We start from the raw sequence: 25,558 nt of genomic DNA, 5'->3' as shown, positions 1-25,558 counted from the left end.
ACCCACCACCAGCGCTGCAACTTACTCACCGTCCACACTTGCAAGGCACATACAGCGCTGCATCTCCCTGGCTGCAGCGTTGGTGGTACTCCTGCTCTGCCTCAGGTATAAGGATTGCAGCACTGGTGATGCAGCGCTGCTCCGCAAGTGTGCCCACCAAAAGAGCTGTAATTGGCCTCCGAGGTATTCAGAGGTATCCCAGAATGCCTGTTCAGCCACTCTGCTCATCAGTTTGCACTCTACAGCCCTGTCCTCAGGTGACCCGCCCTTTAAATGCCCCAGGAATTTTAGAAATCCCCTTCCTGTTTGCTCAGCCAGGTGGGGAGTGCAATCAATCAGTGAATCTTTCCAAGTGACCACGCCTCCACATGCCAAACGAGCCCCAGCATGAAGCAATGGCAACTTGATGGACCTCATCAGTGTTTGGGGGGAGGAAGCTGTGCAGTCACAGCTGTGCTCCAGCCATAGGAATTACGATACCTATGGGCAGATGTCAAGGGCCATGCTGGAAAGGGGCCATGACCGGGACGCGGTGCAGTGCAAGGTTAAAGTAACGGAGCTGCGGAGTGCCTATTGCAAAGCCCGTGAGGGAAACCACCGCTCAGGTGCTGCCCCCACGACTTGCCATTTTTACAAGGAGCTGGACGCGATACTTGGAGGTGACCCCACTGCCAATCCGACGACCACAATGGACAGTTCAGAGCGGGGAGAGGAGGGAGAGGTGGGGGGGGAGGAAACTGAGAGTGAGGGTACTGGGGTAGGGGGAGACACCCTGGAGTCCCAGGAGGCATGCAGCCAGGAGCTCTTCTCAAGCCAGGAGGAAGCTAGCCAGTCGCAGCAGCTGGAACTTGTTGGTGAAGAAGAAGCAGAGGAGCGGGTTCCCGGTAAGCAGCTTTTATTTTCAGGATGGAAATGTTTTGGGAGAGGAGGGGGGGTTATGGCTGCATGCATGCATGCATGCATGCCTAGATGTGGAATAGCCCACTGATGTGGTCTATCACATCGCGGTAATCGGCCTTGGTAATCTCTTCAGAAGTTTCAGCCAGAGTGTGGGCAAAGCGCTTGCGCAAGTTTATAGGGAGAGCCACTGTGGTCCTTGTCCCAGTCAGGCTAACGCGTCCGCACCACTGTGCCACGAGGGGTGGGGGGACCATTGCTGCACACAGGCAAGCTGCATAGGCGCCAAGGCGGAATCCGCATTGCTGTAGAAGACCCTCCCTTGCTTCCCAGGTGACCCGCAGCAGCGAGTTATCTTCCAGGATAAACTCCTGTGGAAAATGTTGGGAGACTGTTCAGTGTAGGTCCCCCTGCAGCTGTTTGCTTTTCCCAACGCACAGAAACCCCGGTACAGCCCTGAACCAATCAGTCCTCCTTCCCAGGTGACCCGCAGCAGCGAGATATCTTCCAGGATTAATTAACTCCTGCACCCATTCCCCCTTACTCACCATTTCTTCGCTGCTGTGGGCTCTGTGTGCTCTGTTTGGTATGTGGAAAGTATGCTAAAGTGAGACTGTAAACTCCTTCACTGTGATTATACACAATGCTGCCTCTCTGTTAAATGTTTCAATTTTTATCTTTCTAATAACAGTGTCCTTGAATTCTTAACTGGCCGTATCAGAGACTGCTGAGAGGCTACAAAACCTGAGGAAGAAGCCAAGGAAAAGCAAAGAAGATATGGTGAAAGCAGTTATGAATCAGTCTGCCAGAGAGTTAAAAACTGCAGGAATGGAGGGAAAAAATGCAGCAGTGGAGGGAAAGAGAAAGCAGGAGAAAGGCAGTGGCTAAGAAGAAAAGCACGAAGCAGCTGATAAGCATCCTGGCGCGCCAAACGGAACGTATCCAGTCACTCGTAGCCATGCAGGCAGAGCACTACCGTGCCGCCCCCACCCCAGTCCCAAAGCGCTTTCCCTTGTGCCCCAATGTCAGCTCAAAACCCCCTTCTCCAGCATCCAGGTTCTTACCACCACCAGCTGCCCTCAACACCTGTACGATCACCTACCAGCCCTGAGAACTACGACCCTTACCCTCTGCACTCAACCCCCATCACCATGCAGCATTTCCATTCTGAAGTGCAGCAGTCATTGCACAGCACTCCAGGCAGGACATATTCAAACCTCTGACTGTACAGTTCACCACCCCACCCCACTGCCCTTTTAGTTATTTTCTTTTCAATAAATGAATTCTTGGCTTTTAAAACAGTTTTTTTTATTGCAGAAAGTGAAAGATACCGTAGCCCCGGAAAAAAACAGGCACTGCAAATCATTGTAACCACTGCACTTCACTCCCGTGCAAGGCACCAAACATTACTGTTGGTGTTCAGCCTCAAATTCTTCCCTCAAGGCATCCCTAATCCTTGCAGCCCTTTGCTGGGCCTCTCTAGTAGCCCTGCTCTCTGGCTCTGCAAATTCAGCCTCCAGGCATTGAACCTCGGAGGTCCATTCCTGACTGAATGTTTCACCCTTCCCTTCACAAATATTATGGAGGGTACAGCACGCAGATATAACCGCAGGGATGCTGCTTTCCCCCAAGTCTAGCTTCCCATAAAGAGATCTCCAGTGTCCTTTTAAATGGCCAAAAGCACACTCCACAGACATTCGGCACCGGCTCAGCCTGTAGTTGAACTGATCCTTACTCCTGTCAAGCTTCCCTGTATATGGTTTCATAAGCCAAGGCATTAACGGGTAAGCAGGGTCTCCAAGGATCACAGTGGGCATTTCGACGTCCCCTACTGTGATCTTGCGGTCTGGAAAAAAAGTCCCGGCCTGCAGCTTCCTGAACAGGCCACTGTTCCGAAAGATGCGTGCATCATGCACCTTTCCAGGCCAGCCTGTGTAAATGCCAATGAAACGCCCACGGTGATCCACAAACGCCTGGAGAATCATAGAGAAATACCCCTTCCAATTAATGCACTCGGATGTTAGGTGGGGTGGTGCCAGAATAGGAATATGCGTCCCATCTATCGCCCCGCCACAGTTAAGGAAACCCATTTGTGCAAAGCCATCCAGAATGTCCTGCACGTTCCCCAGAGTCATGGTTCTTCTTAGCAGGATGCGATTAATGGCCCTGCAAACTTGCATCAACAGGATTCCAATGGTCGACTTTCCCACTCCGAACTGGTTCGCGACCAATCGGTAGCTGTCTGGAGTTGCCAGCTTCCAGACTGCAATAGCCACTCACTTCTCCACTGGTAAGGCAGCTCTCAATCTCGTGTCCTTGTGCCGCAGGGTGGGGGCGAGCTCCTCACACAGTCCCATGAAAGTGGCTTTTCTCATCCGAAAGTTCTGTAGCCACTGCTCATCATCCCAGACTTCCGTGACAATGTGATTCCACCACTCAGTGCTTGTTTCCGGAGCTGAGCATTTCCGTGACTGCCACAAGCAATTTAGTGTCATACGCGTCAGGCAACTCGATATCATCGTCGGACTCCTCACTGTCACTTTGGAGCTGAAGGAATAGCTCCACTGCCAAACGTGATGTGCTGGGGACACTCATCAGCAAAGTCCTCAGCAGCTCGGGCTTCCCACAGAAATTGCGCTGCACAGAAACCATTGGGAGAGTCACAATGGCGCCAAACGTGGATGGAAAAACAGTGACTGCTGGGATGTGAAGCGATGCACCACAGGGCGTTGGGACAGGAAGCAGAATGAACCGCACCCTTCCATCCCCTTCCCACAACCTACGGCACCAAAATGGGATGAGGTGCTCTGTGGGATAGCTGTCCACAATGCACCACTCCCAACAGCACTGGAAATGCTGCAAATGTGGCCACACTGCAGCGCTTTCCCTAAACACCTGCATGAAGACAGCTGTAACTCCCAGCACTGCACACCTGCAAGTGTAGCCAAGCCCTAAGAGTGACACAGCTAAATACAAGATCAAACAGATAGAATGTGCGCTAACTACTTATGCTAAACAAACTTTTATTTACCTGTGACACACTTGGTACCTTTCCCAGGCCTGAAGAAGAGCTCTGTATAGCTCAAAAGCTTGTCTCTCTCACCAACAGAAGTTGGTCCAATAAAAGATATTACCTCACCCATCTTGTGTCTCTAGACTTTGCAATACAGACAGGTATTTGATTCATGCAAAATTCATTGTTCACATTGCTATGAACATTTCAAAATCTGTAATAAGAAAGGGATAGTACAATATCATAACCAACTTGATACTACAAATAGTCCTCCTTCCTCCACCCACACTAAAATACCCCAGATCCTAGTGGAGGGTCTTTACAGTTCCTCCTTGGGGAAAGTTACATGTTACAACTATTTCCCAGAGCTTGCTTTCTTCACATTATAAAAATCTGAACACAAAGAGTGATGAACACGTTTTGACATTACAGGGAAATAAAGGGGAAAAAAGTTAAATTAAATGTGACTCTTTAATCTCAAGGTTCCTGGAAGCCATGTGATAGGTGTGTGAAGGAAGAAAATGTAGAGATGCAACAAATCTACATCTTGCAGTTGAGTAATGGGCACTAATATCATCCCATCAGTTCAATCCGACCTAGATCAACCAATGTGCCCTTGGTAAACTTACACAGGGTCCCTGTCTCAGGCCCCTTCTCCTCCCTCCACAAACACTATGGGTTGTGAAGCCACATACACACACAAAACCACCAGTGCTGTGAAAAAGGTGGGGTGGGGGGAGGGCCCTGTCTGCATGCTGTGGCAAGAGCCAAGAGATCAAAGCTGGGAGGCTGATCAGCCCCATGGCACAGGAGCTGTAGCAGGGTGAATGCAGGACAAGCTCACTTTAGAATACCCTCCCTCTCCCAGGGCCTCCCACCCAGGAAGGTGGGAGCCCGCCCATTGCCATAGTGAACAAGGCACCAAAAGTCTTTTATCTGGCACTAAATTCAAGCAAGAATCAGTTCAACATTTTGAAAATACTAACTTAAAAGAACTTTGCATAAAAAGATAAAATAGAGTGATTAGCAGGACACATTTTTGGCTGTTGAAATTATGGTAAACTAAAATAAACTGGTAAAAAAACAGACAAGGGAAAAAGTCTGACAACAAACTCTTTTTGAAACTTAAAATTGATGGAAAGAGAAGATACAAAAAAAAAAAAGCCTCTGGCTGGTTTCCAAAGAGTCGTCATCTGGCAGAAGACTACAGCACACAAAAAATATTCAGTGTTGAAGAAACAAAGTTCTGAGCAGATTCCCCTTCATTAATCACAATTATCCAGTGAACCGAAAACATCAACCCCACTCCTGCTCAGTGGCTGTTGCCCAATGGCCACAACAAGTAAACAACCTAAACACTTACTGGAATTGTGAAACAGTTTGGCTTTTCACTAGATTCCAATTATTTCCTATGTTTCTTCTGCCTATCAATTAAATACAACACACAGAACAAACGTTTAGGGAAAAATTCTCTACCTAGACCCACTTGATGAACAGCCTCTCTTGATGAACAGTCTGGCTCTCCCTTGCATACAGGTCTCCTACTGAGTTCAAAGGGAGTTTCATACACATGGTGGGTGCAGAATACTGAAGATGAGCTCTGTTGTGTGCACCTGAGAGGAGATTTTTGTTCAAAGTGACTTGTTTTAAGCCATAACGATGCAGCTGGTTTTGTAGCTTGCTTTTGTAAAAAAGCAGAGTGACAAAGAACTGTTCCCCAATTATAGCATCCCAAAAAAAGCAAAATTATATACATCACCAGGTATTTAAAGTATTTCTCACTTAAATAGAAAAACACTAAGATCTCAGAGATGACTAGATCCTGAAATGATTAACAGCCATCTTGCACAGAAAAACAACATTACTGTCAGTAGCAATAAAATATATCAAGGTCAAAATGAAGGAAGAGACACTGGAACTAACAATTATATACAAATCTAAATCCTTCTTCAATTACACCTGTACAAAATGCAAAAATAAAATATGAAACAAACACCATCACACAAGTTAAATACGACTAAAGTTCAGACAACAAAAACATACGGAGTGGATGTACAGAAATTTCAAGTAATTAGTACATATTTCTTAAATTTCATAGTACTTTAAAAGCATTTCTGAGAACAAGTTTAAAATGTTTATGGTGTCTTTTCTATACTAACTTCTACATTCTCAATCTAAGGCTACTCAGAATCTCTGAACATATAACTGTGATATAGCAAAGGGTTTGTAAACAGACCTAGTATCTGGGGACAGTGATCCCTCTGAAGATGCTCCATGGTACACATTTTGAGACAACCTGTTGTCAGGTCTAAGCTCTTTGTCATATGCCATCATATTCCACTCCTGGCGCCTGTTCCTGGCTTTTCTAACCTTTTTCACCTCACGGGTTGTGCCATCTATACGCTTTTGCTCCTTATGTTCAAAGGAGAGAAAGCAAGCATGCAAAACAGAGAGAAAAGGAAAGGAAAAGAGGTTAAAATGCAGTTAGCGTGTATAGAAATAAGACTAGAATTACAGATAAAGCCAAGTCTACAAAAAATTCCTCTGCAGTAACAATGGCAGTGAGAGTTAAATATCTCCTTATACTATGGGCCTGACAGAAGGTAATGTTATTCATTACTGTACTATTACTGTTTCTTTGACATACTTTTGTAGAAAATTTTAATTTAAGTAATGATCTTTACCTATTTCCCCAACCCAGTAAACAGAATAATTGTCATTGTTAAAAAAGATACATTTTTTAAATCTTTCCTCACAATACACGGTAATGATGTATTCAGACAATTCTGAAACGCATCTGGTAACACTTCTTAGACCTACAAATAATATAAGTGTGTGTGTAAAACATAATCTGAATGAATTGCATATAAACACCAATGGTTTTGCATGCCTATAAAGCACCTAGAATTTTGAAAGAAACATGGAGAAGTGGTAACTCTTTCCAGCTGCTATTGCATGCCACGATTTGAGATTTCCTTTTCTAACTTGTTTGGCCTTTCATGTCTGAATAACAAATAAGAAAAAGAACAAAATTCCTCCCGCTCTCTCCTCACTCTCATTTCACATTATCTTATAGGAAATGAGTAACATTAATCATATCTGCAACACGTCAGTATTCAGTTCAGTAATTTATTGTATCACGAAGCTATCAGTCTGTTTCATATACTTGAGATTTTGATGTAAAACTCCAAATAATTTCAGTGAATTCTCTCTTTCTTCCTGTCTTTCCAGTGCTATTTTAGTGCTTTCACAAACATCCACAATCCCAATGGTAGCTATCCTGCCCAACCAAGATGATGAATACATTTTAAAAAAAAACTTAGAATTTAAAAAAAAAACAGATTTATTAGAGGGTCAAGTTTAGGTTGTCTAGTTGTTCCAGATTATTTAAGATTTGTACCTTTATTGAATGAGCACTGGAATCTAGACTTGGATAACATTTACCTCTAACTTTCTTGATTTATTAGTTCACTTTAAATCTAGAGACATCTCCAATACATTTAATTTCAGTCAAAAGGATTGAGAAGGCTTGTTACAAAACAGAACTATATCTGCATATAGGGCAGTTTTATTTTTATCCTATTTCAAGTGACATTTCTTTTTATTAGCATGCAAACATCGGGCAAATAATTCCACTGCAGCTCTGGTGATGGGTATGTGGGGTGATGAATGCAGAACTCTAGAGGACATTACTACTTTCAAAGAGCGTGGTCTCTCTCTCTCTCTCTTTAAATAAAATATATAGAGCCCTGCGTAGATACAACATTTGTATACGCATCTGATCCGCAAAAATGGTCCGTTGATATAAAGCAGATTTCCGTGGATTTGCAGGGCTCTAAAAATGTAGTAGAAGCCATGTAAACAAGTAGGTGCTATAGATTAAAGACAGGGAAAGAGTGTATAGTCTGACTTTCAGAAAATAAGTGCTTCAACAAATATGGCAAACATATTGTTAGAGACCAGAAATAATTATCTTCAGCATAACACTTGCATTAAAAAGGTTAGCAAAAATTATGCACAAAAAGCATTTGCAATGAAGTGATAGGGGTGATATAAGAAAATAGCTTCAGCATGTATCTGCAGTACTTTGAAGAAATTAAAAAAGTTCACCAATAGTTAATATATTAATTTGAGTTTACCAATTGACAGCATAATATCACATCAGAGATCACTGACTGACTTCTTAAATACAACTATAGAAAAATCACTTAAACACCTTAAAGAATAGGCGTACTTGTGGCACCTTAGAGACTAACAAATTTATTGTAGTATAAGCTTTTGTGGGCTACAGCTCACTTTACCGGATGCATGTAGTGGAAAATACAGAAGGAAGATTACACACACACACACACACACACACACACACACACACACACACCATGAACCAATGGGTGTTACCATACACATTATAAGGGGAGTGATCAGTTAAGGTGAGCTGTTGTCAGCAGGAGAGAAAAAGAACTGTTTGTAGTGGTAATGAAAATGGCCCATTTCCAGCACTTGACAAGGAGATACAAGGAACTTGGGGGGCTGGGGGGATAAACATGGGGAAACAGTCTTACTTTGTGTAATGGCCCATCCACTCCCAGTCTTCATTCAAACCTCATTTAATGGTCTCCAATTTGCAAATCAATTCCAATTCAGCAGTCTCTCCTTGGAGTCTGTTTTTTAAGTTTTTTTGTTGTAATATTGCAACTTTTAGGTCTGCAATCGAGTGGCCAGGGAGGTTGAAGTGTTCTCCAACTGGTTTTTGAATGGACGCAAATCAGACGTCAAGAATTATAACATTCAAAAACCAGTTGGAGAACACTTCAAACTCCCTGGCCACTCGATTACAGACCTAAAAGTATAACAGAGCAGAATAAGAGACCTCATAGTAGTTTTTAAACACATGGAGGATTTTACAAAAATACACTTTTGTTCAGAGAGAACACTGTCATTTGAAAGAACCATCATATTAAATGTTCATGCATGCCTCCATGAGTTTCCTAATCCTGTAAAAATAGGGTCAAAAATGAATAATAGGTATCAAGAACTTCCTATGGCCAATACCTCAATCATTTAAGGCAACTGCCCCACAGATACTCTGAAAATCTGAATCTACGAGTGATGATCACCTTTTATCTCTCATTGATTGCAATGGAAGTTGAGGCAAAGAACCTCACAGGATTAGACCCTAAATTAGCATTCTATTTGAATGTCTGTTTTTTAGCAGACTACAGAGTACTACACATACTTCTCATTTAGAAGACTTGTAGAGATTTTACTCTGATAAGATACAGGTCATTTGTGGAATTCTCATGTACTGAATTCTATGTGGAATTTCCGCTATAAAAATGTAATTTGTTGTCATTGCTGCTTGACTAAATACACTCAAATACACCTAAAAAGTTGTCATTCTGTGAAGTAGTTAAGTATTATGACAGACCCAGATCAGTGGGGTACAGGAGTCTGGTAGAGGGCAAATATACTCATCACTGGATGAGGAGTTTTCTGTTCCTTGAGTGACCAGAGCAGGGACCGCACTAGAGTAATCAGGAACCTGCTAGAACCAACTAAGGCAGACAGGATGATTAGATCACCTGCAGCCAATCAAGGCAGGCTAATCAGGGCACCTAGGTTTAAAAAGGAGCTCACTCCAGTCAGGTGGTGGGGGAGCCAGGGGAGAAGAAGTGCGTGTGAGGAGCTGGGAGCAAGAGGCACAGGGAGCTGAGAGTGAGAGGGTGAGCTGCTGGAGGACTAAGGAGTACAAGCGTTATCAGACACCAGGAGGAAGGTCCTGTGGTGAGGATAAAGAAGGTGTTTGGAGGAGGCCATGGGGAAGTAGCCTAGGAAGTTGTAGCTGTCATGCAGCTGTTACAGGAGGTACTATAGACAGCTGCAATTCACAGGGTCCTGGGCTGGAACCCAGAGTAGAGGGTGGGCCCGGGTCCCCCCCAAAACTCCCAACTCCTGATCAGACACAGGAGGAGTTGACCCAGACTGTGGGGGAGATCACTGAGGTGAGCAAATCTGCCAATAAGCGCAGGACTCCCCAAGGTAGAGGAGGAACTTTGTCACAGTATGCTCATGCTGTCTTTAAAACTGCAAGTGCTATGTTAATAAGATTTGTAACAGAGATCTCAATATTCCTGAACTTTGTTTTTATTCAAACGTACAGTATATAAAACAAACAAAAAATATTCAATCTGAATTACAATTTTTTTTCTTAGTCTACATAGGGTCTATTGTTGATCAACAAGTTAGTTTAAGAAGACAGCATCATTCTTAAAGTGCATGGGCATTCAACAGGGATGGATAATTTGTCTTAAATACATATGGTATGTAAAGCACTAAGACCTCAAAGGAAAATCATATATAAAAAACGATATAAGTAACAAATTTAAGAAATAGTCCTCTAGTGGAATTCAAGATACAAAATACAATTCTTCAACTAACAAAATAAAATATTGTCATCTTCTTTCAACATTCTAAGGGTTTAGGGCAGTTTCTCTCAAACTTTTGTATTGGTGACCCCTTTCACACAGCAAACCTACGAGTGCGACATATATTAAAAACACATTTTTTTGTATTTAACACTATTATAAATGCTGGAGGCATAGCAGGGTTTGGGGGTGGAGGCTGACAGCTTGTGACCCCCCCCATGTAATAAGTTTGTGACCCCCTGAATGATCATGACCCCCAGTTTGAGAACCCCTGGTCTAGGATGGTTTAAAATGCATGTCTTCACACTGGCATCAGGAGAGCTATTCAGTATGTTTCTGTCAATCACCTGAGGTAATGCCCTATTTCTCATAGTAGCTTTATATTTTTCCTTTTTTCAATTTTGTTTACTCAATTCAAGTGCCTCATAAGGTGAAATTGTGAAGGTATATGGATTGCATTTTTGGAAGTTTACTATATTACTCTTACCAGAAATACACAAGATCATAACTTCGGCATTGTGGCTCTCCTAAGAAAATAGTTAAAATCTGCACACACAGATATAAACATAATGAATAAATTAAATTATCTAAAAATTTGCCCCAGAAATGTGTTTATGAGAATTCTCACATTTATAGAAGAATCTCTGTAGAATGGGTTAAAATTTGCCAAATGAAAATTATTTTTTATAGAATGGCCTTTATAAAAATTAGACACATTTGTGAAAAATTGTTTTTTCTAAATTATTTTTTGAAAAAACTGGAAAATGAAAAATTTACTTGATTTTTTTCAGTTAATAGATTTTCCTGTCCTTCCTTTTTTTCAAAAGTAAAATGTAAAAAAAATAAAAAAAAATAGAAGGGACAAAAGGATTGGAAAAGAAAAAAAATAAGAATCAAAAGATGCAGTAAATAATTTTCTATAAAAATGTTAATGAAAAATATGAAACTAAATTACTCCTTTTCTAACCTGAAGAATGAAAATTATTTCTAAGTTTGTCACAAAAGTGTTTTCCATTTTTCAATAAGGAGAAGGTATAAATACATGAAAAGATGGGAGTTGCCTTAGCAAGTGTGAGGTTAGTGTAACGAGACAATTCAATTAACAGTAGCATACCAAAGAAGGAATAATAACTTTTGTAATGGTAATGAGAGTGGCCCATTTCAAAAAGGTGTGAGTAACAGTAGTGTTACTCACACCTTCCTGCCAACTTTTTGAAATGTGCCACTCATGTCCTCTGGAATGGTGGCCAAAGCATGAAGGGGCATACGAATGTTTAGCATATCTGGCATGTAAATACCTTGCAATGCTGGCTACAAAAGTGCCATGTGAATACCTGTTCTCACTTTCAGGTGACATTGTCAGTAAGAAGTGGGCAGCATATCTCCAGTAAATATAAACAAACTTGTTTCTCTTAGAGATTGGCTTAACAAGAAGTAGGACTGAGTGGCCTTGTCAGCTGTTTTACATTGTTTTGTTTCTGGGTGCAGTAATGTAACAAAAAAAATCTACATTTATAAGTTGCACTTTCATGATAAAGAGATTGAACTACAATATTTATCTGAGGTGAATTCAAAAATACTATTTCTTTTATGATTTTTACAGTGTAAATATTTGTAATAATAATAATAATATAAAATGAGCATTGTACACTTTTATTCTGTGTTGTTCTTGAAATCAATATATTTGAAAATGTAGAAAACATCCAAAAACATGTAATAAATTTCAATTGGTATTCTATTAACACTGCAATTCAAACTATGATTAATCACGATTAATTTTTGTAATCACTAATGTTTGAGTTAATCGTGTGAGTTAACTGATTAATTGACAGCCCTACTTTTAATGCACAGTAATTTCCGCACAGACCTGTCTAGACAGCTGCAAAGAAGACCTGTGTTCTCTCTCAATGCATGGTAGAATTCCCTACTGACTACTGGGACAAGTCCTTGTGGCTCAGTCTTCAGGTGAGTGAGCCTACTGACCAACCCTTCCAGTTCAATCTATTTTTATTCTTGCAGGCATCCTCCTCCTTCCCACCTCCCTTCTGATGTCAGGCTCCTTGTAGGCTCTGTGGGCAGCAACCTTACATTATGTTCACAGACCTGGTGAATGTTCTATGTGATTTATGATGCTGAGAATCCAGGGGGATCAGAAGGAATGAATTTCACTTTATGAATCTGGAGGAGTGAAGTTTCAGTATGGTGACTCTTCACTTTGATTTAGAGGCAGGTGGCATATGTGCATTCTAAGTTTTAACATGCGACTCTCCAAATCAGCAGTCTGATGGTCCTTACTTGGAGCTCTTTTCTTCTGGAACCCTTTAGACCAATTAGGCCCATTCCCTGGTATCCAGGAGGGCATCATGTTGGATAAGACAGGCATCTGTTGATTCATCTACCTTTTCTTCTAATTCTCCTGTCTTAGGACTGCATGAAGAACCTTATGGCCCTTCCAGAGCTTCCTCAAACCAACCAGCAGCAAAGCAGCAATATGAATAAGCATCCACTAAACTCTTCATCTCATGCAAGCTGAAAACTAACACTTTAAAAAATATATATGTGTGTACACCCTCATGATAGATGCCTCTGACCTGTGCTACTCAAATACCTGAACACACTAGTAAAAATTTGGAAGATTCTTCTCTATGAAGAACTTTAATTTTTTTTGGCTTTGAGGGACAGCAAGGAGTATCATTCCTAATACACATCCACTCTAGTTGCTGATCCATGAAATATCTGTGCTGTCTTCCAATAGAAGCAAAAAAGTGAAGAGTCACAATTAAAGAATATAAAGAAATAGGATAATTATCTGAAATTTGTGTTCTCCTGTGTGTGTAGGGTAGCTGGATAAAGAACCCCTAATAATGAATACAAAGATAAAGAAACATCATAAAACATTACAATTTAAACTTCATTCCTACCAAGGCATATACTGTTCCCAATGAAGCAAAGATGGCTGATTTCCTGAATACTAAAAAAGCAGATAATAGTAAGGATTTAAAGAAAACTATAGCTCTGTTTATTCCATTTCCAAGCCTCAAAGTAAAGAGAATAAACTGTAATCAAAATTCTAATGCGAAACCTACTATTTCAGTCATATCTAAGTAGCGAAAGACTTTAGATATATACATAAGCTAAGCACAACCTAGCCTGGACAAGTGCATATGCATAAATTCTGTATATATATTCTACACATTGATTATAGTGCTATTTACCTTTTGTCTCCTCTTCTCTTTTCGTTTGTCTTCTGTATCTTGTAACATTTTTTCTTTCCAAAGATCAAAAAAATAGGAGGGATCAGTATAGAATTTCAAACCATCTTTCTTATCATCTCTGTAAACACAATGGAAGAAAAGCTTAGCAAATGTCAATAATACATTATTTAAAACTCAAGAGGCTCAGCTTTGAGGTTTGTTGGTTTAAACTTAGTCCCCTTCTATTGTTTAACTGTAGTAAGCCATATAAAGTACACTGCACGCAATTTTAGTTCAACGTCTATGAAAGATTTCCAGAGCAATGTCATCTGTGTAAATGAACTACACTACTACTCTGAAACTACAATATATTTAACAGAATTAAAAGAAGTTTTTGAATCATGATTTGAGGACTTGGATAACTCAGACAGATGTTATGGATCTATTACAGGAGTGGATGGACGAAGTTCTGTGGCCTGCCTTTCTGGCCTTAAGGTCTATGAGTACAGTAAAGCAAAATCTCTCAATTACACTGCTATAACACTGTCACCAACATATAATTATGCAGCACAAACAGATACACAAAATACTTCATTATTCAGCTATTTATGAGCACTGGATTAATAAAATTTTAATTTCATTTTAAAATATTCAGCAATTAAAATTATCTACAATTATTCCTTCAAGATAATGATACTAAAAATACGCTGCAATCACTCTGATATGTTATTTATATAGAGCTTTTTCAGATAAGTTACTGAAGCACAAGCATGTACTTTTTGCAGAAATATTGTACAATCAGAAATTACAAGGCATCCTGTTATAAGCATTAGTTATATTAGCAATCACTCATATTTAAGCAATTTAATACCCAAGACATTTTAGGGAAAGAAATGATAAGTATTACCCAGAACACCTAGAAAAGGACTTAAAAATGAGATTCTTTAAACAGACTATTATAAATCTAATGGAAGCCAGAAAATGAAGTCCTGTTTACTACTGCTTACTGTACCTGTCTATTTGCCAGGAAAAAGTCAGGTAAGCAAACAGCAGCAGCACCCAAAACTCAAGATAAACAGAATAAAATGGTAACTACTATATTCTTCCTTTTCTTTACAGTATTTATATACTCAATGACAACCTCAATTTCATACTCCCAATCAGGTTCAGATTTACATTATTCTGAAATGGGACGATTTCAACCAGAGTGCAGAAATGAGTACAATTATTCATCACAACCTGGTAGCTTACAATTATTTTACAGTATGAAAATCCAGTTTGTCCATTCAGTACAATCCACAAAACTCGCGTATTATATGTTCATGAAAAAATTACCCATCTCCACTTCTTAGGTTCACTTTCAGATGTTAATTTTTTGAGAGAAGGAACTATCTGCACTTGACAGGTAGGCAGACAGTGTCCCTTTTCCACTGCACCAAGGAGGGGCTGTTGCTCTCTATCTAGGTATTTATGCCACCACATTCATTGTTGAAAGTCATCTAGTATGGCAATAACTTACAACACTCCTTTGCACATGGATAAATTAAAATAGATATTAAATGACTTCTCTAAAGCTATAGAGGAAATTAGTGTAAGAATGAGCTTTAGAAATTGGGTGTGTCTGGCTCAGAGTCCTGTGCTCAGACTGTGTAACTTTAATATAATAATTTCTATAGCTGCTTCCATATACAAAGCACTGCAAAACCAAATTATGTTACATTATATCCAATGAGCCATTTTCCACATTCACAGAAATCCACTCTATGAAACTAATAATTTGGTTTTCTTTTCAAATACCAAAAATATTAACACCTAGAAATTAATAAATTGTTACCATTCAGTCTGATGGGGTCTTGCATTATTTATATTTATTCCATTTGTTAACACTGTATTATCTTGCAATGTGAAAAGGGTGACTCAGACTATTACCTCATAAAACCAGAGGATACACCTGAAACCATGTATTCAGAAACGCATCTGTACTATATAGTTACCTATCCATTCTCCTCTACACTGCTCAGAATGTATCTAGCATTAAATGAGATGAATAGCACAGTACAAGAATTTAGGCACTGACTGTATCCATACCGATACGGTGTAAGAATATTCAGTGGAGGTGGTTTGTCACTCTGATTGTAGATGTCAGCCACTGGATTAGGAATGCTGTTCTTTGAAACAACTTGCTGGTCCTGTATTGTTGAACATTTGAATGCTTTTTTCATGTTGATATCCTGTAATGATACTATTAGAGAGGAAAAGAAGATATTTAATTGTGGATATTTTCTAATATTACTACAAACCAAAAATTAGATCTAATTTTTGCAACATTAAAGAGTTCTTTATTTGAAAATATTTCAACAAATTTTTCAGTACTCATATGTAGTAGCAAAACTGAAGTAATATTTATATATTTAATTTGTATAGTAAATCATGACCTATGAGTCTATGAGTCTATGTCAATTTATCACGTGAGAACATAGGAATTACCATACTGAATTGGACCAAAGATCAGTGTACAATAACTCCTCACTTAACATTGTAGTTATGTTCCTAAAAAATGCAACTTTAAGTTAAATGATGTTAAACAAATCCAATTGTCCCATAAGATTTAATGTAAATGAGGGAAGTTAGGTTCCAAGGAAATTTTTTGGGGGCAGACAAAAGGAATTACATACTGTACAGTACCGTATTGTGGTTGGGAAGTGCCCCTGGCTTACCTCATACAGGCACAGCCCTCTGCAGGCAAGGAAGCTAGGAAGCACCTTCGCAGCAGCAGCTTCCCCGGAGAAGAACAGGCGCCGATTATGCCGGGGGATGGTCCAGGCCTGTCTCCTCCTGTCTCTGCTCCACTCCAGACCCACTTCTTCCTGCTCCCCGCTCAACCTCCTCTCCGTGGCATGCCACATCCCCATTCCTTCCCCCTACCTCCCAAAATGTCCTAAGCACTGCCAAACAGCTGTTTGGCGGCACTTAGAACTTTCTGGGAGGGCGGGGGGAGGAGTGGAGACATGGCACTTCCCCACTCTTCCCCCTCCCTCCCAGTGCTTCCTTGCCACCTAACAGCTGTTTGGCAGCGCTGAGGACTTTCTCTGCTCCTCCCCCAGCCCTCCCAGACACAGCGCTTCCCTGCTCTTCCCCCTTCCTCCCAGAAAGTCCTAAGCGCCTGGGGGAAGTGCTAGGAGGGAGGGGGAGGAGGTGGAGAAGCGGAACTCATGCAATGCTCCCTTGCAAAGTCGCTGCTCTTCCACAGAATCTTATAAGCAGTGGATAGAGTGGGCAGCCAAATGACATTATAAGGGAGCATTGCACAACTTTAAACACACATGTTCCCTAACTGAGCAGCAATGTAATTTTGAAACAACGTTAAGCGGGAGGACATTAAGTGAGGAGTTACTGTAGTACACATCCTATCTCCAATAGTGTCACCAGATGCCTCAGAAGGTGTAAGAACCCCAGATTTGATCTCACCCTGATCTCTAATCGTTTTCACGCTTTCTCTGTATGAGCGTTTTTCCATGCCCTTGACCAGTCCTCTGAACCACCCTAAGTTCTGCAATATCTATTTTTAGATGGGGTGACCAGTAGTGAACACAAGATCCTAGATGGTTTATATAAAACTACTGGTTTATATTAATTTATTAGAATATTCTTCACATTGTTCACCAACCCCATTCTTTATGCAACCTGACCACAGCTGAACCATGAGCAGAGATTTTTATTCATTGGGTATATTTACACTTCAAGTTGGGGGTGCGATTCCCAGCTCAAGGAGATGTAGGGTATGTTTACACTGCAAAAAAGACCTGTGGCTGCAAATCAGAGCCCAGGTCAACTGACTTGGGCTCCTGCTACAGAGCTAAAAACATCAGGGTAGACATTAGAGCCTAGGTACCAGCCTGAGCCCAAAGACCCACCACTTCCTCGTCAGGCTTCAGAGCCTCAACATCTATACTGCAATTTTTAGCCCTGTAGTGCGAGACCTGAGAACTCCAGTCAGTTGACTCGGGCACTGAAACTCATTGCCGTGGGTCTTTTTCTTTTTGGCAGTGCAAGCATACTTCTACTCACGCTAGCCCTCATGGAGCTGCTACACTAAAAATAGACCACCGCTGCGTTAGTATGAACAGCAGGAGGGGCTAGCCACCGAGTGTGTACCCATCAGAGAAACTGGGTATGTACTCAAGGTGGTTCATGCTACTATGGCTATATTCTATTATCAGCACACTTGCTCGATGAAAGCTAGCACAAGTATGTCTCCTTGAGCTAGGAATCACAGCCCCACCTCAAAATGTAGACTTACCCAGGTCCATTTCTTGAGTTGATATAGGTTCACAGATTCTAGGACTGGAAGGGACCTCAAGAGGTCATCGAGTCCAGTCCCCTGCCCTCATGGCAGGACCAAATACTGTCTAGATGATCTCCGATAGACATTTATCTAACCTACTCTTAAATATCTCCAGAGATGGAGATTCCACGACCTCCCTAGGCAATTTATTCCAGTGTTTAACCACCCAGATCCAATGTTATTCCTAGGAAATCAATCCAAGATGGGAGAGAGGTTAGCATGAGTGTACAGATCAGCAGGAAATTCTTTATCTAAAGTAATAGCATTCCAATATTAGCAACTTGTAAGTGTGTGAGTTTAGATTTTTTCCCCCTCCAGTGTGTACTGCTTTGCATTTATTTACATTTAACTTCCTTTGCTATCATGTTGCCCATTCACCTAGTTTGTTTAGATCACTTTGAATTCCTCTCAATCCCTCTGGTCCTCAGTGATTTACATAACAACATTATTTGCAAGTTTTGTTACCTCACTATTCGTTCTCCTCCTTTTCCAGATCATTAATATTTTAAATAACGTGGAGCCTTATATAAAATCTCGAGGCATCTTGCTGCTAACCCTTTGCCACGATAAGGACTGACCACTTAATCCAAATCTTTGCTCCGTCTCCCACCTCATTTCTGAGCTACATTTAGCCTCCCACTCCATGATTACCTAGTTTCTTTGGTAGCCTCTAAGCAGATGGAGGATTTAGGAACAAAACCTTGAAACTTCAAGTCCCTCTTTCATCTGGCCACCACATGTGGCTATGCAAACATTTGTTTTTGAAACTCAATTCTTTTTTAACCTACTTAAATGTGAAATGATATGATCAGAATTACAGGCAGCTTTTTCAATCATACAGTCTTGAATTGTTATATCCTAGTTTAGGAGTAATTTTTTCAAACATATAGATGATTCAAGAGCCTAAGCCCCACAGAAAGTCAAATGGGACTTAAGTATCAGAGGGGTAACTGTGTTAGCTGGATCTGTAAAAACAGCAAAGAGTCCTGTGGCATATATCCTACGAAGTGGGTATTCACCCATGAAAGCTCATGTTCCAATACGTCTGTCAGTCTATAAGGTGCCACAGGACACTTTGCTGCTTTCACAAATTGGACTCAGGAGCTTTTGAAAAAATTATCCTCAGCAATTAGCTATCCCATTCACTATGGTGTTTCCAACAACAACTTTAGGATGAAATCTTCCTAAAAAACATTTTTCTACTGATATTAAACCGATTGGGAATACAAAATTGTGTCGGGTTAACAACTGATTTTACTGAAGTGAATTTTAGGAATTAAAAGAGTTTGTGTGTGGCTCATTAATTTGAAAAGTCATTAGCAGCATCGGGGTAACTATGGAAAGTACTTTTGAGTGGAGTCTCCTGTGATCCTCAGATCTAGTCAATCGTGAACATCAAAACAAAAGCTGCTCTGAGTGTCTCTCTACAGCCTCACAGGCTAACCAGAAACTATCCATAATGAAATAAATGGGCTGATTTTTTTAAATTAAAACTAGTTAAGTGAATTTAGTGCTCCTGAAATATACCAGATCGAAAGACCTGGTCCTCTAATTTATCAAAGAACAGGTTCAATATGGACTTGAGTAGTGCCAGTTTCCTCACATTTTACCATAGCAATAAATGGTGCCTCAAACCTAAGATGCAGGAGTACCTGAAGATAACTCAGTTTCTCAGACTACTTAGCTCTTGACCTCTCTCCTGAGATGGCCAAAAAGCGTTAAGGCCAATTCTGGTATTTTGCAAAGCAGGTATCTGTTAACTAGCAACTGGACTGAGATAAGCAACTCTTTACACACAGCAGGCAAAACAGTCATCCCATATAAGAACTTCGAGTCACTAGCAATCTAGATGTGAATGGTTTCATATCTTTCCAATCTCCTGAGCCACCTAAAAGTTTGCAAAATTATTTGCTAATTTTAGGGAACCGTAATTTACAGGGAAATATTGATAAGACTTCCATAGTATGTTGCCATACTCTTCCAGGAAAGGGAGCATGTTCAGCAGCTGCTTCAAACCCTCATGTGGTTTGTGGCCTGAATGAAAAGTTGGCAATTTGTCCTGCCAGCTTGATGGGTTCCAGCTGACTACACTCAGGGCCGGCATTAGAGGCGAGCAATCAGGGTGGTTGCCTTGAGTGCCATATTAAAATCTGGGACGAGAGGGGCCAAATTCTTTTGTTTTGCTTGGCAGTTAAGAGGCAAAGTACCTAGGGCTGACCCTGACTAGGCTGCCTCAGACATGGTCTGCCTCAGTAATCACTGAAGCCTCACAAAAGACTGATTTATATTTCACACTAGATTCTTCTGGCAAATCCAGTTGCAAGATATGAAGAACAGAACAATTCCTGAAAGCAAACATGTGATTACAGTGGTATATCCACAGTGCATTACTTCCTTTAATTCAACTTGAAGGTATCCTTTGTATCTGAATGCCATCTCTGGTGTACAAGTGAAACATATATCCTAATATAGCCCTAATTTTTTTAATCATTAAAGTCAGCAGCTTCTTTTAAGAGATCCATTTTTATACTTACACAGTTGGCATTATGATTCTAGTAAAAACCAGCATCAAATTATATAGAGCCTTTGAATTGTTTCATTTAAAAAAAAAAACCCAAGCTTTTCAATGTTAGGAAATTGAACTTGCAAGCAAGCTTGTACATTACAGGGTTTTTTTGTTTTGTTTTGTTTTGTTTTTTTTTAGGTAGGACACAGGAATATGTTTTAAAAATTATTTAATACAATTTCCTCAAGTTTCTAATTCATATTATTAATGTGGTCATTCATTTGTAATTATACACATAAACAAGTGATGCTGTAACTTTGGTGTTGATCCAAGGATGTGCAGTCTCTGGTGATTCGAACTTGTATCACACTAGCTAGCTGATATCACTTAAATCTCCATTTTCTTTAGGGAAAGAAGATGATACCAGCATTGATTAGAGCCAGCCACATTAGAGACACACTGATAATGAACATCAACTCTAGGCTACAACACCTCCCTTTTAAAATGCCCTAAACCTTTTTAATGATTTTACAATTTGGAAAAATTTCACTGATGTCTAAATTAAATAACTTCTGATTTATTAAGATGACCTGATCATGAGTGTAAGAGCTATGTCTCCTGTTCCGAAAGGCAAGGAGTGTATCACAAAGATCTCAAGAGGTTCAAAATATTTTTCTCCAAACAACCCACTCTGATTTTTTCCAGCAAGCCCTCCTAGTAAACATGATGAACTATCAGCTCAGCATTATTCCAAAGGAAAAGCAGTGATTGTTGTGTAATTAATTACTGTGACCTTGTCAACATCACTTCTGGTTCAGTGCTTTTATGCAATTACCTACCCTCTTCCACTGTTGAATCCAGCTGGGTAACTTTGACAGCAAGGCGATCAATTCTGTCTTGAAGAGAATTTGCTCTGATGTAGAAGTTGTTGGCCTCATTAAACAACTCACCAAATATGTCTTCAGCATGCTTGCCTGTAGAGAAAAATAGAGAATGCCATCTGTTAAAGACTTATAAAACACAGGAAATACTGCTTCAACAGCATGATATTACAGTTAAATACTCCTAACAGTATACGGACGTACTATGCACTTTAGCAATGCAGTATTACATCCAGAACAGTTAAATACAATGCAAATAGTTAGATCAAAAAAAAATTAAACCATCTTCTTAAGTAGCTGAGCTGCTAACAAAAACATGTAATCATTAAAATCCACTTCTGTGCCGAAAACTCCATGTTAGCCAATGTTATTGCTATCTTCTAAAAAGTTCCAGCGTCAATCCTGAGAATAATAGAGAGCCACAGTAAATCAGGAGTAATTTAGCATATTTATTAATCGTCTGAACAAAAGTGAGCAGCACGAAGTGGCAGAAATATGTTAAAGTTTTAAGTTGTGCCCTATAACCAGGCTTAACTGTACACATGGTTAATTAAGGACATTCCAAAAATGCCCTTCAGTGCTGTGTATTCACTGCTGGGTTGTTCAATGAAATCTTTTTGGCTGTTTTGGAATCTATTGCTGGAGAGTGAAAAATGTCCACATTCTAGAACCCTGGAGGAGTCTTCCCTTTCCTGGATCTTTTATTTGGAAAAGATAGTCTATTATTTTAACAGCGACAAGTGACGCTCACAGAACAGGGATGAAGGAAAATTTACAATATTCTGATTTTATTTTCTCTCTTTTCTGAGTGGGGGTTTCCCAGTAGTAGAAGAACCTCCACTAAGTGTGGTGTCAAAATCTGTAGATAACATGATGAGCTAGATCCTGAGGTGCACCCAAGCTCTGCTTAGTGCACATAGTGGGGAGATAGATGTGGCGTTGTGCCATCTTTCTGCCCTCCACCTCCCACCCCCAAAAAAGTCTTGGGGACAGCTGACAAACAGTCATAAGGACCAGAAAAAAAAAGGGGAGGGGAACAAACTTTTAGCAATGCCTCTATTTAAAAGTTCATCTTCAGACTTCAGAATTAACTTTCCATTAAAATGAATGGTCTGTTTGCAGCTCAGAGTTATTGTTTCAGTGCACTTGTAGATTTAATAAGATACCACTGCATCTGATCACATTCATCTGAGGAAGTGGGTATTCACCCACGAAAGCTCATGCTCCAAAACGTCTGTTAGTCTATAAGGTGCCACAGGATTCTTTGCTGCTTATTCAGAAGATTGTCTTTACAACCAGAAGAGCTAGGAAAAAGTATGTTAAAAGTTTGCATTTTGCAGAAGTTATCTAGATGGGAGAAACTGCTCCACTACCCTTCCCCGGGTCCTTTACTGGCTTTCACAGATTTCCTCTGATGTGGCTAAAAGTTTATAAAGTGTTTTTAAGAAGAAAAAACAATATATGTGTCAGTTACCTTAAAAGAGGTAAAAGAGATTATTGAAAAGCTGCTTGTGAATAACTTTCTCTTTTTAACATTGAAAAATATTTTTCAACAGTATTCACTGCTCTAAAAATTAATGGTGAATGGAACACTGACTTCCCGCTGACAACAACAATCTGGTAAAACAATAGTGTAACAGATAACTCAAACGAACATAGCTGCAAACCATTTCTTAGACACACACAGCTTTTCTAGCTGCTCAGAACATTATTTTTTAAATTAGATTTTTTAATAATACATGTAGTTGATAAATTGCAAAGCTGAGAACTTGAAAGCTGTCTAAAGTTAGGATCGTAGCTTCCATATTAAAAACTGATTGTGCTATTAAAAGCCAGCCATTTTAAAATAGTATTACATAGCTTCTGGAAAAGCTAATTATTAATTTGCAAAAAAGAAAAAAAATAGTTACTTCAATTTCAAAAACAGCAGAAAATCTATGCATAAGACATTCCAAAAGTCAAACTGCAATCACCCATTACTATTTCTGAATCAGTGTTTTTACAAGCAAGGGTGATCTGTTAATCCTTAATTTTAAAAGCTCCTCCCCAGCCAACCCAAGTAGATAAATAAATTGAAAGTCCTCTCCACTTCACGCAAAAAAATCCTTTCAATTTCTGCTGTTTACTTATAGTTACTGTAATATATGACACCACAAGGCAGTTCCTCCCTGCAGTTCTATGTATCATCCTCGCATGACTCCATATTAGACTCTCCTTGATAAAGCGGCTTGCAAAATATACTTAAGTCTTTTGAGACAATCACTACTACTTTTCATCAAATAATATGTATCATGATATTTCTCTCCAACATCTGCAGTAAATAACTTGTGGGATATTTGTCTACAAAATGTTCATGAATCCGTAGTTGATCTCTAGCAGCAATCTCTGCAAAAATCAGTTGTAATTAATTCCCTGCAAAAATCTGTATTAACATATTGAATAAGATGTCTCTGAAGTTACCTTCTGAAAGAAATGAAAATGGTTAGTGCTGGTTACAGAAAAGAAACAAATCAATGATGCAGATGAGCCTGAGAAGTAAAAACTACATCCACAGGCCGTCAGACCTTTTACTCCAGCCCTTGAGCTCCCACCAGGGAGCTTGCCCCACTCCAGCGCTTCAGCCAGGGGGAGAGGGGGAAGGGTCCAGGGCTTTCCCCGTTCTGCGCATGCTGCCCCTGCCCCAAGTGCCGGCTCTGCAGCTCCCATTGGCCAGGAACCACAGCCAGTGGGAGCTGTGGGGGCAGTGCCTGCGGACAGGGCATGCTTCCAGGAACTGCTTGAATTAAGCATCGCCTGGAGCCTGCACCCCTGAGCGCCCCAACCCCCTTCCCCAGCCCTGATCCCCCTCCAAACCCTTTTATCTCAGCCCGGAACAACTCCTGCAGCCCAAACCCATCATCCCTAGCCAAATCCCAGAGTCCGCACCCCCAGCCACAGCCCTCACCTCCTCCCACACCCCAACCCCCAATTTCGTGAGCATTCATGGCCCGCCATACAATTTCCATACCAAGATGTGGCCCTCAGGCCAGAAAGTATGCCCACCCCTGATGTAAAGTGACCTCAAAGTAAGAGTTTCAATGCATTAACTGAACAATTATCTAACTGTGAAAGCCTATTACTAAAGATAGGTGGTAAGCAATGGGGAAAGGGCAGCAAAGCAATCTAAACATACGAGAGAACACAACATTTTAAAAAATGATAAAAAGGAAATGAATGTAGAAGAACTAGCAATTTAGTTTAGTACACTAATGAATTTATAAACTAAATTCAACTTACGAAGTATCCAATGCAAAGAGTACCAAGGGCTTTTACATTTACATTTCAGATATAATCAGCAGTGGACAGCAACTGTTCTCCCTTCTCTGCGTACACACAAGGATAAAATCAGAGAACAAAAGAATCTGTTCCCTATAATGACTCCTATCTGGCAAATACAGTAGAAAAAAATATTTAAACTCCTTATCAGCTGTGTTAGAGAGACAGGGGGAAGAGAAGTTTCATAAATCAATCAATGAACCTCACTTAATTCTTGGTGGTATCGTTCAACACTTCAACTAAATGGATCCCCCAAAGAAGCATTTGCTCACTATACAGAAGGGCCATGAACATGAATGTAGCTGAAAGTTCTCATCTTGCATAGCAGAAACTATTGAGAGGCTGCCAGGTTATGGGCTAAAAGAAGAGTCCTCACAATATTGTGTAAGTAACAATAGTATTATTAAAGGAAAACAGTGTGATCCAGTGAATAAGCAAAGAGTCATCTGCCCCAGACTTCGACTTCCTACTGGCTGAAGTCCTGCTATCACGCTGAACTCCACTAATCTGAGGTGATGAATTTCCATCTCTTAAGAAATTAGATAATTATCAAACAGGTGAGAAGAAGGATGCAGAAGGGCAGAAGGATTCATTCCAAGATCTCGAGAGCTTCATCAAAATTCTTTCTTTGAAGATGTAGCTTGTGAGTAAGACAGACATACTAGAAACAGATGTTGAAGACCTATGGCCAACACTGAAGTTTTTTCAATACCATCAAGCCTTTGGTAATTGTTGATCTTCAAGATCCCCACACGTACCTTTAAAGCCTTCCCCAACACGACTTGGGCAACTAAATCAAATGCAGTTTTCAGATTGACATACACTACATACAGGGGCTTCTTGAGCTCATAGTGTATCTCCAATAACAAGCGAAGGGCCAAAATGGTGTTTAATGTGGACATGTTAGTTGTAAAGCCTGACTGTTGGTGGTGCTGCTTCCACTGTAGCAAGGGCTCAAAACGCAACAGCAGAATATATGCAA

General features: G+C 40.3%; 1 protein-coding gene across 4 annotated transcripts in view; it reads right to left on the bottom strand.

Annotated features, from left to right (window-relative positions):
* Positions 1-25,558, bottom strand: part of WASF3 (WASP family member 3) — a 157,578-nt gene that overhangs the window by 8,307 nt on the left and 123,713 nt on the right. For 3 of the 4 annotated variants that reach the window (XM_030562424.1, XM_030562444.1, XM_030562433.1), the window contains 4 exons: positions 21,220-21,354; positions 15,618-15,771; positions 13,551-13,668; positions 6,147-6,322 (listed from right to left, as the gene is read on the bottom strand). In XM_030562424.1, coding sequence (XP_030418284.1) covers positions 6,147-6,322; positions 13,551-13,668; positions 15,618-15,771; positions 21,220-21,354 — 583 coding nt within the window. The remainder of the gene's footprint in view (positions 1-6,146; positions 6,323-13,550; positions 13,669-15,617; positions 15,772-21,219; positions 21,355-25,558) is intronic. The other variant, XM_030562453.1, reaches the window with a different exon arrangement.

Source organism: Gopherus evgoodei, chromosome 1, assembly GCF_007399415.2.
Source record: "Gopherus evgoodei ecotype Sinaloan lineage chromosome 1, rGopEvg1_v1.p, whole genome shotgun sequence".
NCBI classification, from domain to species: domain Eukaryota; kingdom Metazoa; phylum Chordata; order Testudines; family Testudinidae; genus Gopherus; species Gopherus evgoodei.
This window is presented reverse-complemented; position numbering and strand designations above follow the sequence as displayed.